This window comes from Dendrobates tinctorius, unplaced genomic scaffold (genome assembly GCF_039654945.1).
Source record: "Dendrobates tinctorius isolate UK_male_01 unplaced genomic scaffold, ASM3965494v1 ptg000015l, whole genome shotgun sequence".
In the NCBI taxonomy this organism is placed as follows: Eukaryota; Metazoa; Chordata; class Amphibia; order Anura; family Dendrobatidae; genus Dendrobates; species Dendrobates tinctorius.
In genome coordinates this window covers 24,458,205-24,477,817 of record NW_027361683.1, presented here as the reverse complement: position 1 = coordinate 24,477,817, position 19,613 = coordinate 24,458,205, and the positions used below count along the sequence as shown (strand labels likewise).

The window sequence follows — 19,613 nt, the reverse complement described above, 5'->3', positions numbered from 1 at the left end:
TTTTTTCCCACCTTTATTATTTTCCTATGTTGGGGACAACATTTCATCTCCCATACTTGCTCTTTAGGTCTTAAGGTGGAGGTCACACATTGTGGTCAGATGAAGAGGAAATACAGAGTGTGCAATGTTACCAGGAGACCAGCAAGTCATCAGACGTAAGCATTTTAATATCTATTTTCCATTAAACGCCTTGAAAACAGAATAGACAATGATAACCAAGCCGTGTTGAAAGCATAAACAATTTACATTTTTTCTTTTTGTTGTTGAAATATGGAGATTAAAGTTCCTAACCCCTTATCCTTCAGCCAGTTTTCACCTTTCTGACAATTGTGACCACTGTCACTTTTTGAGGGGTTACATCTCTGGAACGTTTCAACGTGTCAGTGATTCCAAGATTGTTTTTTCATGACATATTGTACTTCATGATGGTGGTAAAATTTCTTCAATATGAGTTGCGTTTTCGTGTGAAAATGTCAAAAATTTAGCATTTTTCAAACTTGATTTTTATGCCGTTAAAGCCAGTTTCACATGTCCTTTTTTTTTTTTTTTTTTTCCCTCGATACTGGTGATGACAGTGTCCGTGAGTTTAATATTTAGAACACACGTGTGGCAACCATGTGTCGGATGAGTACCACACGGAGATGTGCCAGGGAAGAAGCGCTACAGTAAGCTCTGTTCCCCCGGTGCCGGGTGCTGAAGACCGCTCTCATCATTTTCCCCTTCTCTGCCGGTGAGCAGGGGAGAATGATGAGTGTTATATTCAAGTGATTACAATGACAGCAGCCGGAGGCTGATAGGTCTATTACTCCCATCAGCCTACGCCTGCTGCCGCTAATAGTGACAGCAAGAGCAGCTGATGAGGGTATTTTTCACCTGCCGTCTGCGCTATAAGTAAATGAAAAAACCCGGCGTGGATTCCCTTCTATTTTCTGTAACCACAAGCAAAATGACTTTGAATAAAAGCCAAATCAGAATCTCAATTTACAGACACTGTATTTTGGGGTATTGCCCGTTGTCAGTGCAAAGTATGAGAACTGATTTAGCTAGGTGAGAGACTCTAGACTGAGGTCTAAAGGGTAATGGTTCTCTTTTGTGGAGAGTGACATACCAGCTCTGGTATGGCAATGTAAGGAGGTTTATTCGTGCAATGCTTCTGTGGGAAATTTAATATGCAAATTGTCTCTTCAGAGAGGAAGAGGACTTAGAGTTGATAATGACTTGTAGGATTGCTGCTTCCAACAGGTGGTGCTATAGAATTCAAGTCCTCTTCCTCTCTGAAAAGGTAAACCCGCATTTAAAATGACGTGAAAGTGGCCGAAACGCCGCCCACCCATGGCCAAAACCCCGCCTACGTGCAGACAGTCAATTAAATTGATGTATGGGCGGAGTTTGGGTCAGGTGGGCGTAGTTACATCCGCCGAACCCTGGAATTTTAAGCTCAGTGAGAGCCATTCAGAGAATTCAGTGGCTCCCACTGGGGTGCCGGCTCCCATCGGTCACAGCAGGGAGCCGGCTCTTTGTACCGGATTGTTCACGAATGACCTATTACTAGTGGAAACCCCTTCACAAGTGACCCTAAATTTGAATTGATCTAGTATTTTCATGGTATGTTAGTTTTATAATGTGGTGGCATACGTGAGTTGTGCAAGTCAGAAATTAGTTTAGTAGTCCATGGTTGTGTGATACAGTTTGAACCATTCTTTTCCACTTGGGCCAGGTTTGTCCGGGAAGGTTTCACTTGTTCAAGTGGAGTCCTTTCTTATCTCTCTTCTGGAACACTTTCAGCACTTTTTTGCCACCTTCTTTTCTTTTAAATTTGAGGGACATCACATGCGAAACATTGCCCTGTTACAACAAATATTCGGGCCTTGATCACTACCTCCAGGAACTGAAGGCATGTGTCGGTCTGGCCTGCAGATTGTGATAGCATATAAGTGCCGTACATTGTACAGATGGCAATGTGCACGGCCAGCTTCTTGTACCACATCTTAACTTTCTGTGTGGCGCTAAAGGGTTGAAGGACTTCGTCCCATAGAGGGACTAAGTAAAAAGTAAAAAAAAAATATATATATTTTTTTAAAATCATAGAATATATATTGTACTCATTAAAGCGAACCTGTCACCAGGTTTGGCCGCTATAAGATGCGGCCACTGCCCTTCAGGCTTATCTACAGCATACTGTAATGCTGTAGATAAGCCCCCAGTCCGACCTGCAAGATAAGAAAAATAAGTTTCATTATACTCACCCGGGGGTGCGGTCCGGTCCGATGGGTGTTGCAGTTACAAGTCTGGCACCTCCCATTTTCTTGCAACGCCACCCTCCTGCTTGCTTCATGCCTCCCCGGTATCGCGCTCCTGCACAGGTGTACTTCTCTGACCTGTTGAGGGCAGAGCAAAGTACTGCAGTGCGCAGGTGCTGGGAAAGGGGCATATATGTACTTCTGCACAGGAGTGCGATGCTGGGGAGCCATGAAGCAAGCAGGAGGGCGGCGACGCAAGAAGATGGGACAACCAGAAACCTTATATACAGCTCTGGCAAAAATTAAGAGACCACAACACAGATTTATAAAAATCAGCTTCTCTACATGCCTGACAGTCATTCCATTCCAGTGTCAGTCGAATTGCAACCAGAGTACACCTCATTCTACTTAATGTGCTTCTGATGAGTTGATCACCTGAACCTAATATTTAATGAAGAAAAGTATAAAAACCCTGCTGTGGTGTTCACAATCCTCTTGCAATAGGACTAGGTGGATGGCAAAACAAGTGCTAGTAATATCCCAAAAGTAATAGGAATGAAAAAATAACTTTTAACCATGCCAAAGGAGTTGAAAAGAAATGTCTTGAGTGAGGAAAAGAAGGGCTCAATTCCAGCTTTACTAGCTGAAGGATACAGTGGGCGTCATGTTGCCTCCATCCTTAGACTGCAGTCTATTAAAACAAGGTCAAGCAGCAGACATTGGGGATAACAAAGCTATAGACCGGCAGAAGGTGAAAACGACTTTCCACTGACCCGGATGACCGTCCTCTTATTCGAATGTCACTCGGCAACCACAGGATGACATCAAGTGACCTACAAAAGGAATGGCAAATGGCAGCTGACTACTCCCAAATATATGCTACAAAAAACAATTCAGTCAAGTCTGTATAGCAGTTATGCAGTGTAAATTCATATATTTAATGTTTGTGTAAAAATGTAATCTATAATGAGTACCGTATGTATTGTGTGTATTATACATTACACCAACCTGCTGCACACCATGTGCTCCAAGATGTATGCACACATTGACTGTTTATCTCTTTGGTTCATGTATCATTTCAAGAGTCTAATGTAATAAGCAGCAAATTTGTTTTATGGAAAATGTATTGATTAGGATGTGCTACCAAGACCTGATCCAGACTATTATTCTCTGACACAAGGTCACATAGATCTGTTTTTTTGGATGTTAACTTTGATTTGTTTTTTCTTCCTTTTAGTTTCCCCTTGCAGCTAGAAAATGGGCAGGCAATGGAGTGTACAGTGGCCCAATACTTCAAGCAAAAATACAGTTTGCAGTTAAAATACCCTCATTTGCCTTGTTTGCAAGTGGGTCAAGAGCAGAAGCACACCTATTTACCCCTTGAGGTAAGTGCTTTCAATAGAAACTAGAAAATGAGGTGTTAGATTGGCGATTAGAAGTAAAAATGGTTATGATGCCCTACTCCTGGAGTGAGGTTAGCAAATCAAGACTTTAATTTAAAAACTGGCCAGTTCAACAATTTTCATATAGTCTCTAACACTTCCTCTCCTTTTCTTTCACACTGATGAATTTTTATTTTTTTCTCAGGTCTGTAATATTGTAGCTGGCCAACGCTGCATCAAGAAGCTGACTGACAATCAGACCTCCACTATGATCAAAGCAACAGCCCGGTCTGCCCCCGACAGACAGGAGGAGATCAGCCGGCTGGTGAGAGAGAGTGTGTGTGTGTGTGTGTGTGTGTGTGTGTGTGTCAGCATCAACCAAGTGCACAGTTACTTTATTAATAGGATTTCTTTTTTTGAGCTTGTAAAGTGGTGTATCTAAGTTGGGTACTGGGACAAGGTTGGGTCTGGATTGCAATGTACTTTTTTTTTCTTTTTTTTTTTCCATAAAAAAAAATTGATTTGCATAATGTAAGCAAATTTACTGGAATTTGTAATAGCCAGTAGTGTAAATGGCACCTATTTGTGCTTTTACAGATGCCTTAAGGGTTGTCTCGGCACAGATATCCCTTTACTTATAGCCCCCACACATAAAGGTTAAAAAGGTTTTCCAAAATCAAGCTTTTTATGGTCAATCCTTATGATGGGCCTTCAGTATCAGATTTGTGGGTGTGAGATTCTGCACAAACTCCTCACCATCACCACCACCACCACAGCGGTGATGATATCTCCACAGCTTCTTCAGTATTTTACATCGCTCTTTACAGGTGCATGAGGTCTACTCCGTAGTGGCTGTGCTGGGTACTCACATGTTGCATATGTGTATGCATGTGTAGCAGCCACATATGTGATGATATATACTCTTTTGTCCACAGGTGAAGAGTAATAGCATGGTGGGAGGACCAGACCCATATCTGAAAGAGTTTGGCATAGTTGTACATAATGAAATGACAGAACTCACTGGCAGGGTGCTTCCGGCTCCAATGCTTCAGTATGGTGGCAGGGTAAGCATTTGCCTTTTATTACTTTTTAAGAGGAAAACCTCAAGCATTATTATTATATTTTTTTTTTTTTTTTTTTTTTTTTTTTTTGAGTGGGTATGTACGCAAAAATTACACACACCTTGTTTCTTTGCAATGATTTGTATAGAAGGTGCAGTAGGGTGTGTCTACTAAATGGATGGGTGGTTACTGACAAATGTCAAAGATTGTCAAAGTGCCTAAGTAATGGAGTACAGCTCCTTCATCCAGTGATCAGGGAGTGAGGGGCAAGATGCATGCATAGATTTACAAGACTTGCCTGTATGTATTGTTACTACCATGCCTTGCCTACGCCTGTAACAAAACAAGCTGTGTTTCCTTTTTGTGATATAGTATGAAAGTAGGAATAATTTTGGATTTATTTTTTATGTTAACAATAACAAAAACACAATGTGTATTTAAAAAAAAAAAATTAACCCCTTAGTGACAGAGCCATTTTGTAGCTTAATGACCAGGCCAATTTTTACAATTCTGACCACTGTTACTTTGAGGTTATAACTCTGGAACACTTTAACGGATCCCGGTGATTGAGATTTTTTTTTTTCATGCCATATTTTACTTCATGTTGGTGTTAAAATTTCTTCTATATGACTTGTGTTTAGTTATGAAAAAAAAACGGAAATATGGTGAAAATTTTGAAACTTTTAAATTTTCATGCCCTTAAATCAGAGAGATATGTCACACAAATTTCTTAAATAACATTTCCCACATGTCTACTTCACATCAGCACAATTTTGGAAACAAATTTTTTTTTGTTTTTTTTGTTAGGAAGTTATAAGGGTTAAAAGTTGACCAGCGATTTCTCATTTTTACAACAAAATTTACAAAACCATTTTCTCTATCGCTTCATTGGGGGACACAGGAACCATGGGTGTATGCTGCTGCCTCTAGGAGGCTGACACTATGCAAATAAGAAAGTTAGCTCCTCCGCAGTATACACCCCACCGACTGCCGCTCAATTACTCAGTTTAGCTTTGTGTTAGTAGGAGGTGGACACGGGTCTTTCATTTGACCCTTATCTACCTCAGTGTGCGTCGTTTCTTTACAGGTTCCGGAGGGATACAGAGTGAATAGTCACATCTGTACTCCCACAGAGTCGGAGTACGGCTTGTACTGCCACCCTGTATCCTCATGTCTACCGGCCAGGAACACGTATGCGTGTTCACCTTCTGTCTCTCACCCACTCGCCTACCAGAGCCTGTCGGTGGATGGAGACACGGTCTGCAACTGGAAATGGGGTAAGTCATGACTGCGGGAGGTAAGTATCAGCAGGCTGAACCCCTCTCTCCTTCCCATGACAGTAATCCACCTGGGTGGTGGGGAACGGGCAAGCTTCCTTAAGCGGCATTACCTGTATTTAGCGTTCTCAGCGCCGCGAAACTGCGGTTGTCTTTAGACCTCGGCGCCGCCCCGCGCTCTCCGGAGGCCGCCGTTTCTAATCCAGGCCCCGGCTTCAGTTCGGGCCTAGTTCTGAGGCGACGCCACGCCCCCATTTTCAGGCAGGCTTTTTCTTCTGAGGAACAGTCCCGCCCGTCGCTTCTCTGAGGGTTGGAGGCGTCGCAGGGGCCCGCCCACTCCTCCCAGTATAGGAGGGAGTGGAGTTTTCTTATGCTCCTAACAGAGCGGTTAGATCCGCCCCCCTCTCTGGTGAGCTGATTCCCGCCCACAGCATTCAGGAGCGTGTTTTTTTACCTCAGTTTTTCCTCAGCCTGTGAGCTGCTCGTCTCCTCTTCAGCGTGCTGTGTACACAGGTTCCGTGAGTAGCTCTGCGCTGCAGACTGACACCCTCCTCAGCTCTCCGTCACCTAATAGTCTGGCACTGTTAGTGGGTTAGCTCATAGTGTCTAATTGCTTCTTCCTCTGTGGTAGTCAGTCATTTTGCATATTCTTCTTGCAAACGCAAGTTTCTATCAGGTCGGTCCTCTCCACTCTGTCAGGGCTGCAGCAAGCCCACTGAACCCACAGCCCAGGAGCCCCCGGTTGTCCCGAGTTAGATTGAGGCCCCTATCCCAAGGTGGGCTTCCTCTCTCTCTCAATCTGTGGTGGATCTCACCAAGGTGTCCCAGACCTTGGTGTCCATACTGGATAAGTTGCCACTACAGACTTCTGCAGGACCCAGCAGGTCACAGGATGCTCCGGTCGAGCCTGTTAATATTAGCCACAAAAGAGCCAGACGGGAGCACCGGTCCGGTTCCTCTTCCCGTTCCGCATCACCCCATAGTCCGTCCTAACAGCCTCCCTTATCAAGATCTTCCTCCCCTGAGCCAGATGAGACTTTCTCAGTTGGACCCTCCGAGGATGTTTTGGAGCTGGACTTGGACCAAATCGCTGATATGAGGGATATAGTTCAGAGCCTCATTGCAGCGATTAACCAGTCCTTCAATATCAAAGATTCTCCAGCGGAACCCGCGGACCAGGAGGTTTCTTTCAGACGGTCAAAACCACCTTCCAAGGTCTTCGCTCATCATTCGGAGTTCCAGAAAATTCTTTCCAGAGAGAGAAAATCTGACCAGGCGTTTTCAAAGAGGAAAACGCCTTGGAGTGTTATATCCTTTCTCGCCGGAACTCATTGCAGACTGGTCAGCTTCACCAACTGTGGACCTTCCGGTTTCAAGACTACCTAACAGCACGGTCCTTCTGATTTCTGGGGGAGCATCTCTAGCAGACACTAATGACAAAAAGTCATAGAATCTTTTGCTAAGTCAGCCTTCGAAGCGGCTTCTTCTGTTCTAAGCCCGACCTTCGCTTCTACTTGGGCTTCTAAGGCCATAACAAAATGGGCTAAGGACCTCCGCCAAGGCATTTTGGCTGGAGACCAGCCAGAGCAGCTGGCGGATCTCGCCGACCAAATTTCGCATGCAGGCGAATATTTGGTCTCGGCCTCCCTGGATGCCGCATCCTGCGCAGCTCAGGCATCAAGCAACTTGGTGGCTATTAGGCGCACAGTTTGGCTTAAGGCTTGGCAAGCGGACTTATCGTCAAAAAAGTCCCTCACCAGTTTACCATTTCAGGGATCGCGTCTTTTCGGCGATAGGCTGGACCAGATCAATAAGGATGCCACTGGGGGGCACAAGCTCCCTTCTTCCCCAGTCAAAATCTCGTCGACCTTCTCCGAAACGTCAGTTTCGGCCTTTTCGTCGCTTCACGACAGCAGATATGTCTTCCCACCAGCAGAGGTCTCAACCGCGCCAAGATAGGAAAAGAGTCTCCTTTAGGCCCTCTCCTTCCTGGCGATCTCATTCTTCCCAGGGTAGATCTACCAGACCTAGACCTGGAAGATCTTCCTCCGCATGACTGGAATCAGATCACCGGAGCATACTCCCAGGTGGGCGGCCGTCTTGTCTTCAGGGACGTATGGCTTGCCTCGATGGGTCAGGGAAGTTGTATCTTCAGGATACAAAATAGAAGAATTTGTTTCTTGTCCTCAGGATCGATTCTTCGAATCCCGACCCCCGAAAGACCCCGCCTTGGTTCCAGGTTTCTTTACAGCCATCGACTCTCTTCTCAAGTCGGGAGTGATTGTTCCAGTACCAGAAAGAGCGGTTCACAGGTTTCTATTCGAACCTGTTTGTAGTGCCGAAAAAAGGAGGCACGGTTCGGCCCATTCTGGACTTAAAACTACTGAACAAAAGGGTCCGTCTGCGACATTTCAGGATGGAGTCCCTTCGTTCAATAATCACTTCCATGGAGGCACAAGAATTCCTGTGCTCCATAGACGTTCAAGATGCCTATCTACATATCCCAATCTTCCGGGGTCATCAAAAATTCCTGCGTTTCACAATACATCAGGATCACTTTCAGTTTGTCGCCCTGCCGTTCGGGCTCGCCACCGCCCCTAGGGTTTTTACAAAAATCATGACAGTGTTGATGGCCATTTTGAGGATCAGAGGTCTCGTGCTCTTCCCGTACCTTGACGACATCCTCATCAAAGCTCCATCCTTGCCCCAGGCTCTAGAAAGTCTGACCATTGTATGCGACACTCTTGCTCGATTCGGGTGGATCATCAACACAAAAAAGTCCTGCCTAGTTCCAACACAGCGCCTTGTGTTTCTAGGCATACTTTTCGACACTCGTCAGGCAAAGGTCTTCCTTGCCGACGACAAGAGAGTAACTCTTCGGCGGGATGTTCGTTTGCTTCAGGGCCCCCGACTCATTTCCCTCCGATCCGCCATGAGAGTTCTAGGGAGGATGGTTGCAACATCGGAGGCGATTCCCTTCGCCCAATTCCACTCAAGACCGCTTCAGCGGGCCATTCTATCACAGTGGAACAAGTCTGTCTCCTCACTGGATCTTCCAATTCGACTCTCATTTCAGGTCAAGCTGTCCCTCAATTGGTGACTAACATCTCCTCTTATCGCCCAGGGCCGATCATTCCTTCCGGTACACTGGCAAGTGGTGACGACAGACGCCAGTCTTCTGGGCTGTGGCGCAGTGTATCACCATCTCACAGTACAGGGCCGTTGGTCAAGGCAGGCAGCGAATCTTCCGATCAACGTCCTAGAGATACGGGCTATTTTCCTGTCCCTGATTCATTGGGACAAGCTGCTCAAAGGTCTGCCAATCCGGATTCAGACGGACAATGCCACAGCGGTGGCATATATCAACCACCAGGGAGGGACTCGGAGTTCCTCAGCGTTGGCCGAGGTATCCAAGATACTTCATTGGGCAGAAATGTCAGTCCCAGCGATATCCGCCGTACACATTCCGGGTGTGGAAAACGAGGACGCAGATTTTTCTCAGCCGCAAAGGCCTCGCGGCAGGGGAATGGTCCCTGCATCAGGAAGTCTTCCAACAGGTTTGCCTTCGTTGGTGTACTCCCGGACGTCGATTTGATGGCGTCCCGTCTGAACAAGAAAGTTCCACGGTTCGTATCCAGAGCCCGCGATCCCCTCGCGGTGGGCGCCGATGCTCTGACCATTCCTTGGTCACAGTTGGCGCTCCCCTATCTGTTCCCTCCTCTTCCTCTTCTTCCCAAGCTGTTGAAGATCAAGGCAGAAGGGGTACCAGTCATCCTCATCACGCCGGATTGGCCCAGAAGGTCTTAGTTCGTGGACATTGTCAACTTTCTCGCGGACGCTCCATGCACACTTCCAGACAGACCAAATCTGCTGTCTCAGGGTCCGATTTTACCACCCCAATTCTCGGTCGATCAATTTGACGGCGTGGCCATTGAGACCGCGGTACTGAAAAAGTCAGGGTTTTCAGATCAGGTAATTCACACAATGATCCAGGCTAGGAAGCCTTCGTCTTCCAAAATATACTCTAGAACGTGGAAGGCATATTTTCGTTGCTGTGAGTCCAATTGCGTTCCACCAATGTCTTCTTGCTCCCTTCTATTCTAGCATTCCTCCAGGTAGGCCTGGACGGGGGTCTGGCCCTTAGTTCTCTAAAGGGGCAAGTTTCGGCGCTTTCAATTCTTTTCCAGAAAACGCTATCCTCTCGGCCGCAGGTAAAAACCTTTTTACAAGGGGCAGCCCATGCAGTTCCTCCGTGTCGGGCTCCAGTGGATCCCTGGGATCTGTTTTAGTCCTAGAGGCTCTACAAGGTTCCCCCTTTGAGCCTCTCGAGGAGTTTACTCTATCTCTTCTCTCTTGGAAAGTGGCCTTTCTAGTGGCCATTACTTCCATCAAACATGTCTCAGAGTTGGCAGCTCTTTCTTGTCAACCTCCTTTTTTAGTGATTCACCAAGACAAAGTTGTTCTACGGCCTCCGCCGTCCTTTCTTCCCAAGGTGGTATCTGCTTTCCACTTGAATGAAGACATCGCTCTACCTTCTTTCTGCCCGGCTCCAGTTCATCCCCGGGAACACTCCTTGAACAGACTGGACCTGGTCAGGGCGACGAAGGTCTACTTGGCGAGAACCGATGCGTTCCGGAAGACAGACTCTCTTTTCGTCATCCCAGATGGGGCTCGAAAAGGCCTTTCTGCCTCCAAGGTGACTATTGCGTGCTGGATCAGATCGGCTATCTTAGAGGCTTACTGGTACTGGATAAAGAACAGAGTGCCCCCTTCTGGGATTGAGGCTCACTCCACTCGGGTAGTGGGCGCATCCTGGGCGGTGCACCACAGGGCTTCTGTGATGCAGCTTTGTAAAGCTGCAACCTGGTCCTCTGTTCACACCTTTGTAAAATTTTACAAGGTCCACACCTACGCTTCGGCGGATGCCAGCCTAGGAAGAAGAATCTTGCAGGCGGCGGTGGTGAGTCCGCTGACCTGATGGAAGTTTGTTTCCCACCCCAGGGACTGCTTTGGGACGTCCCATGGTTCCTGTGTCCCCCAATGAAGCGATAGAGAAAACAGGATTTTGAGTTGCTTACCGTAAAATCTGTTTCTCGGAGCCTTCAATGGGGGACACAGCACCCTCCCATGTTTTCAACTTCTGTACTTTGTTTTATGTAATATAGTTCTAGTTGAATTGTTGGTTTACTTTATATTCTACTGCTTCTCCTACTGTTTCTCACTAACTGAGTAATTGAGCGCCAGTCGGTGGGGTGTATACTGCGGAGGAGGAGCTAACTCTCTTATTTGCATAGTGTCAGCCTCCTAGTGGCAGCAGCATACACCCATGATTCCTGTGTCCCCCAATGAAGGCTCCGAGAAACAGATTTTACGGTAAGCAACTCAAAATCCTGTGTTGTTTTTTTTTTGTTTTTTTTGTTTTTTTTTGTTTTTTTTGTTTGTTTTTTTTTTAGGGACCAATCATATTTTAAAGTCATTTTTAGGGGTCTATATGGCAGAAAATACCCAAAAGTGACACCATTCTAAAAACTGGGCCCCCTCAAGGTGCTCAAAACCACATTCAAGAAGCTTTTTAACCCTTTATGTGCTTCACAGGAACTGAAGCAATGTGGAAGGAAAAAATTAACATTTAACTTTTTTTTGCAAAAATCTTACTTCTGAACCAATTTTTTTTATTTTAACAAGCCCAGAAGGGAAGGAGCACCGTTTTGACTTTTTCAATTCAGAATTTGCTGGAATTAAGATCGGACACTGTGTCGCGTTTGGAGAGCCCCTGATGTGTCTAAACAGTGAGAAACCCCACAAGTGACACCATTTTGGAAACTAGACCCCTTAAGGAACTTATCTAGATGTGTGGTGAGCACTTTGAACCCCCAAGTTCTTCACAGAAGTTTATAACGCAGAGCAGTGAAAATAAAAAATTTTTTTTTTTTTTTTTCCTCAAAAATACATTTTTAGCCGCTAATTATTTTCACAAGGCTAACAGGGGAAATTGGATCACAAAAGTTGTTGTGCAATTTGTCCTGAGTACCACGATACCCCATATGTGGCAGGGGAACAACTGTTTGGGCGCATGGGAGAGCTTGGAAGGGAAGGAGCGCCATTTTGGAATGCAGACTTTGATGGAATGTTTTGCAGGCGTCCTGTTGCGTTTGCAGAGCCCCTGATGTGCCTAAACAGTAGAAACCCCCCACAAGTGACCGCATTTTGTAAACTAGATCCCCCCCCAATGAGCTTATCTAGATTTGTGTTGAGCACTTTGAACCCCCAAGTGCTTCACAAAAGTTTATAACGCAGAGCCGTGAAAATAAGTTTGTTTTTTTTTTTTGTTTTTGTTTTTTTTGCCCCCAATTTTTTTTTTTTTAATTTCCCAAGCGTAACAGGAGAAATTAGTCCCCCAAAGTTGGTAAATAGTGGAAACCCCTCAATTCCAGCTCTATCCCTAACCCTAATGGAAAAATGAAATTAAATTTTTCTTTCATTACAAGCTGAAGAGCCTGGCGCTGCCCGGGCATAGTAACTAACTACGGTTAGTTGTTGTAACAAATTATAATGTGTGTGTGTCCATCGCCGCCCACTCCACATAGCCACATTCACTATAATATCCCACATTGTCCCATCAGCCAGAGCCACCGGACTACTACCCCTAATATCCCACATCATTCCGTCAGCCAGAGCCATCGGACTACTACCCCTAATTTCTCCATCGCTTCATTGGGGGACACAGGAACCATGTGTGTATGCTGCTGCCACTAGGAGGCTGACACTATGCACATAAGAAAATTAGCTCCTCCTCCGCAGTATACACCCCACCGACTGGCGCTCAATTAGTCAGTTTAGCTTAGTGTCAGTAGGAGGTGGACATGGGTCTTTCATTAGACCCTTATCTACCTCAGTGTGCGTTGTTCCCTTGCAGTTTTCCGGAGGGATACAGAGTGAACAGTCACATCTGTACTCCCACAAAGAGACTGAGTACGGCATGTACTGCCACCCCGTATCCTCTTAGGTCTAGCTGGCAGGATCAAGAGCCTCTAACACTGATGCATCTCCAGGCCACCACAGATCCTAGCCTCTGCCTCCCACCCACTCGCCCACAAGAGCCTGTCGGTAGATGGAGGCACGGACGTCCGCTAAGGGTACGGACATCTTATTCCCGCACTGGATTCAAGGTACCTCTTCCAGGGGTAGCAGTGCTCCATAACTCCCGTAGGTCCTATGTCAACAAGCGCTGGCTTAATCACCGGACATTGTTGCGGCGTCTCCTGCGCTGTGCCTTCATAGCGCTGCGACAGTGCGGCCTGCGGGATACCGCTGCACCGCGCCCCTCCGGCGGCCGCCGTTTCTAATTTAGGTTCCGGCTTCTACTCGGGCCTTGTGCTGAGGCGAGGCCACGCCCCTTATTTCAGGTGGCCTTTCTCCCGCCCGTCTTGTACCGCCCTCCACTCCATTAAGGGGACTAGAGGCGGCGTATGGTTCCGCCCACTTCCCCCAGCTATTCTATAGGCTTCGAGTGGGTCTTTTCCAGCTTCCAAGAGTGCGGTTGTTCTGCCCACCCTCTCTTCCAGCCGCATTTACCGCCCACTGCTTCAGCAGAGCGCGTTTTTTCTCTCAGGCAGCCGCCATTTTCTTCAGCCTGAGAGCCGGTCGCCTTTGCCTGTCTGCCATACCCAAGTGAGCCAAGCCCCAGAGCTGGAAGTTGCTCCAGACACCGGTTCCGTGAGTAGCTCTGCACTGCAGACTGACCCCTTCCTCAGCTCTCTGTCCCCTAACCGTCTGGCATTACTTAGTGGGTTAGCTCACCATGTCTAATTCTAAGCCACTTCGCTCTCGCCCCCCAACTTCTTCTTCTTCCTCAGCTGTGGTCAGTCACTTAGCATGTTCTGCTTGCAAACGCAAATTTCCATCAGGTCAGTCCTCTCCCCTCTGTCAGGACTGCAGCAACCCCATTGATCCCACCGCTCAGGAGCCCCCGGCTGTCCCAAGTGAGAGTGAGAACCCTATTCCAGAGTGGGCTTCCTCTCTTTCTCAATCTGTGGCGGATCTCACTAAGGTGTCTCAGACCCTGGTATCCGTACTTGATAAGTTGCCCCTGCAGACTTCCGCAGGACCCAGCAAGCCACAGGAAGCTCCGGCTGAGCCTACCAACATTAGCCGCAAAAGATCCAGACAGAGGCACCGGTCCGATTCTTCTCGCTCCGTCTCGCCCCATAGCCCGTTACAGCGGCCCGGGTCGTCCAGATCCTTTTCTCCTGAGCCAGGCAAAACTTTCTCGGATGCGCCCTCTGAGGATGTTTTGGAGCTGGACTCGGACCAAATCGTGGACATGAGAGATATGGTCCAGAGCCACATTGGAGCGATCAACCAAACCTTCAAGATGAAGGACTCGCCCGCAGAACTCGCAGATCAGGGAGTTTGGTTCACACGGTCTAAACCACCTACCAAGGTCTTCACTCCTCATTCTGAGTTTCAGAAAATTCTGACTAGGGAAAGAGAGAATCTGGCCAGGCGCTTTCAAAGAGGGAAACGCCTTGGCGTCTTATACCCTTTCTCGCCGGAGCTCACCGCGGAGTGGTCAACTTCTCCTCCTGTCGTGGACCCGCCGGTTTCCATACTATCTAACACTGTTCTTCCGATCTCTGGGGGAGCATCGCTAGGAGATCCTAACGACAGAATCATAGAATCTTTGCTAAATCAGCTTTCGAAGCGGCGGCATCTGCCCTAAGTCCGGCCTTCGCTTCTACCTGGGTTTCGAAGACCATAACCAATTGGGCGAAGGATCTCCAACAAGGCATTCTGGCCGGGGCCCGTCCAGAGCAACTGGCGGACCTCGCCGACCAGATTTCTCATGCTGGCAAATATTTGGGGTCTGCCTCTCTAGATGCCACGTCTTGCGCAGCCCAGGCATCTAGCAATGTAGTGGCGATTTGGCGCAAAGTTTGGCTTAAGGCCTGGCAGGCGGACTTATCATCAAAAAAGTCCCTCACCCAGCCTACCTTTTCAAGGTTTGCGCCTCTTTGGCGACAGGCTAGACCAGATTATTAAGGAAGCTCCCTTCTTCCCCAGTCCAAGCCTCGTCGGCCTCCTCCGAAACGTTTCAGCCCTTTCGTCGCTTCACAACTGCAGAGACGTCTTCTCACCAGCAGAGGCCACAAAAGCGCCAAGATAGGAAGAGTTTCCTTTTAGGCCTACGCCTTCCTGGCGCTCCCATTCCTCCCAAGGTAGATCCACCAGGTCTAGACCAGGAAGGTCTTCCTCAGCATGACTGACGTAAAAAAATCCGGCGCATTCCACCGCTTGGGCGGCCGACTTCTTGCTTACAGGGACGTCTGGCTCGCCTCGGTGGAAGACGCTTGGGTCAGGGAAATTGTATCTTCAGGATACAAAATAGAATTTGTTTCTCGTCCTCGGGATCGATTCTTCGAATCTCAACCCCCGAAAGACCCCTCCCTGTTCCTGGGCTTCCATACTGCCATCGCCTCTTTCATCAATTCGGGGGTAATTGTCCCCGTACCAGAAGCAGAGCGCTTCACAGGTTTCTATTCGAATCTGTTTGTAGTACCAAAGAAAGGCGGTACGGTTCGGCCCATTCTGGATCTAAAGTTACTAAACAAGAGGGTCCGTTTGCGACACTTCAGAATGGAGTCCCTTCGTTCAGTAATCGCTTCCATGGAGGCACAGGAGTTTCTGTTCTCCATAGACATTCAGGATGCTTATCTACATGTTACCATCTTCCAGGGACATCAGAAATTCCTGCGCTTCGCGATACATCAGGAGCATTTCCAATTTGTTGCTCTACCGTTCGGTCGCGCCACCGCTCCCAGGGTTTTTACGAAAATCATGGCAGTGCTGATGGCCATTTTAAGGATCAGAGGTCTCGTGCTCTTCCCATACCTCAACGACATCCTCATCAAAGCTCCGTCCTTGCCCTAGGCTCACGAAAGTCTCTCCATCGTTTGCGACACCCTTTCCCGATTCGGGTGGATTATCAACAGAAAAAAGTCTTGCCTGGTCTCAACGCAACGTCTTTTGTTTCTAGGCATACTTTTCAACACCCGTCAGGCAAAGGTTTTCCTTCCAGAAGAGAAGAGAGTAACTCTCCGGCGGGATGTTCGCTTGCTTCAGAGTCCCCGGCCCACTTCTCTCCGTTCAGCCATGAGAGTCTTAGGGAGGATGGTGGCAACGTCGGAAGCGATTCCCTTCGCCCAATTTCACTCAAGACCGCTTCAGCGGGCCATTCTGGCACAGTGGAATAGGTATTTCTCCTCCCTGGATCGTCTAATTCAACTCTTGTTTCGAGTCTGACTATCCCTCAATTGGTGGCTAATATCACCTCTCATCTCCCAGGGCTGGTCCTTTCTTCCGGTGCATTGGCAAGTAGTGACGACGGACGCCAGCCTTCTCGGCTGGGGTGCTGTTTCGCCATCTGACCGTCCAGGGGCGTTGGTTGTCACAAAAGGCAGCTCTTCCAATCAACGTCCTGGAGATACGGGCAATTCTTCTGGCCCTTCTTCATTGGCACAGGCAACTCGGGGGTCTGCCAATTTGGATCCAGATGGACAATGCCACGACAGTGGCATACGTCAACCACCAGGGAGTGACTTGGAGTGCTTTGGCGTTGGCCGAGGTATCCAAGATCCTTCATTGGGCAGAGGTGTCAGTACCAGCGATATCCACGATACACATCCCCGGTGTGGAAAACGAGGCCGCCGACTTTCTCAGCCGCAAGGGCCTCGTGGCATGGGAATGGTCCCTGCATCAGGAGGTCTTCCATCAGATTTGCCTGCGATGGGGAAGCCTGGACGTGGACCTTATGGCGTCCCGTCTGAACAGGAAAGTCCCATGGTTCGTGTCCAGAGCACGCGATCCTCTCGCGGTGGGTGTCGATGCTCTGACCATTCCTTGGTCACAGTTCGCGCTTGCCTATCTGTTCCCTCCCCTTCCTCTTCTCCCCAAACTGTTGAAGATCAAGGCAGAAGGGGTGCCAGTCATCCTTATCGCGCCGGATTCGCCCAGAAGGTCTTGGTTCGCGGACATCGTCAACCTTCTCGCGGACGCGCTCTGGAGGCTTCCAGACAGACCGGATCTGCTGTCTCAGGGTCCGATCTGCCACCCCAATTCTCGGTCACTCAATTTGACAGCGTGGCCGTTGAGACCGCGGTTCTGAAGAAATCAGGCTTGTCAGACCAAGTAATTCACACCATGATCCGTGTTAGCAAGCCGTCATCTTCCAGAATATACTATAGAGCGTGGAAGGCCTATTTCAGTTGGTGCGAATCCAATCTCATTCCGCCTATGTCCTTTTCGATCTCTTCTATTTTGGCTTTCCTCCAGGTGGGCCTGGACGCTGGTCTTGCCCTTAGTTTTCTAAAGGGCCAAGTATCGGCACTTTCCGTTCTTTTCCAGAGGTAGTTATCTTCTCGTCAGCAGGTCAAGACTTTTCTGCAGGGGGCAGCTAACACAGCACCGCCGTATCGAGCGCCCGTAGATCCCTGGGATCTCACTCTAGTTCTAGAGGCCCTACAAGGCTCCCCCTTTGAACCTCTCAAGGAGGTCTCTCTATCCTTTCTATTTTGGAAAGTGGCATTTCTTGTGGGCATTACTTCCATCTGGCGTGTCTCGGAATGGGCAGCCCTTTCTTGTCTCCCCCCCTTCTTGGTGATTCACCAGGATAAGGTTGTAGTGCGACCTCAGCCTTCCTTCCTTCCCGAGGTGGTATCTGCCTTCCACCTGAATGAAGACCTTGTTCTACCTTCCTTTTGCCCGGCTCCATCTCATCCCCGGTAACGCTCCTTGAACAGACTAGACCTGGTCAGGGCGACGAGGGTTTATTTGGCTAGGACCGAGGCGTTCCAGAAGACAGACTCCCTTTTCGTCATACCGGATGGTGCACGAAAAGGCCTGCCTGTCTCCAAGGCGACTGTTGCTCACTGGATTAGATCGGCAATCTTGGAGGCTTACCGGGCCAAGAGCAGAGTGCCCCCTCCGGGGGTTAGGGCTCACTCCACTCGGGCAGTGTGCTCCTCCTGGGCGGTGCACCACAGAGCTTCCGCGCTGCAGCTTTGCAAGGCTGCAACCTGGTTAGGGTGGTTTCACATTAGCGCTTTTTAAGCGCACGCACGGCCAGGGGTAGCTCCGCCCCCGAGCCGACTCTCTGCCCGGCGTGCCCGCCCCTTGCTTGTAGCGCCGCCTCCTAGCGGACAGCGGCGCCTGCGATCGGCGCACCCTATCTTTAGCATAGGGTGCGCAGATCGTGCGCAGGCCGTGCGCTAGTTGCGCTTTGACCTGCGCTGCGCACTTTTGACGGTGCGACGTGCGCGCCAAAATCCGAAAAGTTCGATTTTTGGCGCGCACGGCGCACCGTCAAAAGTGCGCAGCGCAGGTCAAAGCGCAACTAGCGCACGGCCTGCGCACGATCTGCGCACCCTATGCTAAAGATAGGGTGCGCCGATCGCAGGCGCTGCTGTCCGCTAGGAGGCGGCGCTACAAGCAAGGGGTGGGCACGCCGGGCAGAGAGTCGGCTCGGGGGCGGAGCTACCCCTGGCCGTGCGTGCGCTTAAAAAGCGCTGATGTGAAACCAGCCTAATCTGTTCACACGTTTGTAAAATTTTACAAGGTCCACACCTACGCTTCGGCGGACGCCAGCCTAGGAAGAAGGATCTTGCAGGCGGCGGTGGTGAGTCCGCTGACCTGATGGAAGTTTGTTTATCCCTCCCCAGGGACTGCTTTGGGACGTCCCATGGTTCCTGTGTCCCCCAATGAAGCGATGGAGAAAACAGGATTTTTGGTTGCTTACCGTAAAATCTGTTTCTCGGAGTCTTCATTGGGGGACACGGCACCCTCCCATTTTCACAACTTGTTATTCGTTTTGTGTATTATAGTTACAGTTGAGTTGTGTGTTTGTTCTCTAGTCTATTACGTCTCCTACTGCTTTCTTACTATCTGAGTAATTTAGCGCCAGTCGGTGGGGTGTATACTGCGGAGGAGGAGCTAACTCATTTGCATAGTGTCAGCCTCCTAGTGGCAGCAGCATACACCCATGGTTCCTGTGTCCCCCAATGAAGGCTCCGAGAAACAGATTTTACGGTGAGCAGCCAAAAATCCTGTTATCTCAAATCATCCCATCAGCCAGAGCCACCGGACTATTACCACTAATATCCCACATCATCCCGTCACAGCTGCTGTATATGGGCACGGGAAGGGGGGATCATTTCTGTCATGTGCTCTCTGCTCCTTTCAGGGGGCAGACAAAGGGTGGGAGCTTATGTGGGATGCTAGATTTCTCCCACCATGTCAGTGTCTGCTGAGGTGTTGTCAAGTGGGAAAAGTTGCTCCTAGCAACCAATCACAGCTCAGCTTCTTTTGACCAGCTCTGGTGAAATGAGAGATGCTAAGTGATTGGTTGCAAGGAAAACTGTTGCTCATAGCAACCAATCACAGCTCAGCTTCTTTTAACCAGCTCTGGTGAAATAAAAGATGCTTTGTGATTGGTTGGTGATAGATACATACATACATACATACATACATACATACATACATACATACATACATACATACATACATACACATTCACTTTTATATATAGATATTTCCCTAACTAAGGGGGTGTGTTATGGGGGGGTTATTTAGAGATGAGATAAATGAAATTAAATGCAA

At 48.5% G+C, this 19,613-nt stretch overlaps 1 protein-coding gene across 2 annotated transcripts in view; it reads left to right on the top strand.

The window, feature by feature from the left end:
- Positions 1 to 19,613, top strand: part of AGO4 (argonaute RISC component 4) — a 105,661-nt gene that overhangs the window by 43,254 nt on the left and 42,794 nt on the right. For both annotated transcript variants that reach the window (XM_073562935.1, XM_073562941.1), the window contains exons 7-10: positions 68 to 155; positions 3,478 to 3,625; positions 3,828 to 3,947; positions 4,558 to 4,686. In XM_073562935.1, coding sequence (XP_073419036.1) covers positions 68 to 155; positions 3,478 to 3,625; positions 3,828 to 3,947; positions 4,558 to 4,686 — 485 coding nt within the window. The remainder of the gene's footprint in view (positions 1 to 67; positions 156 to 3,477; positions 3,626 to 3,827; positions 3,948 to 4,557; positions 4,687 to 19,613) is intronic.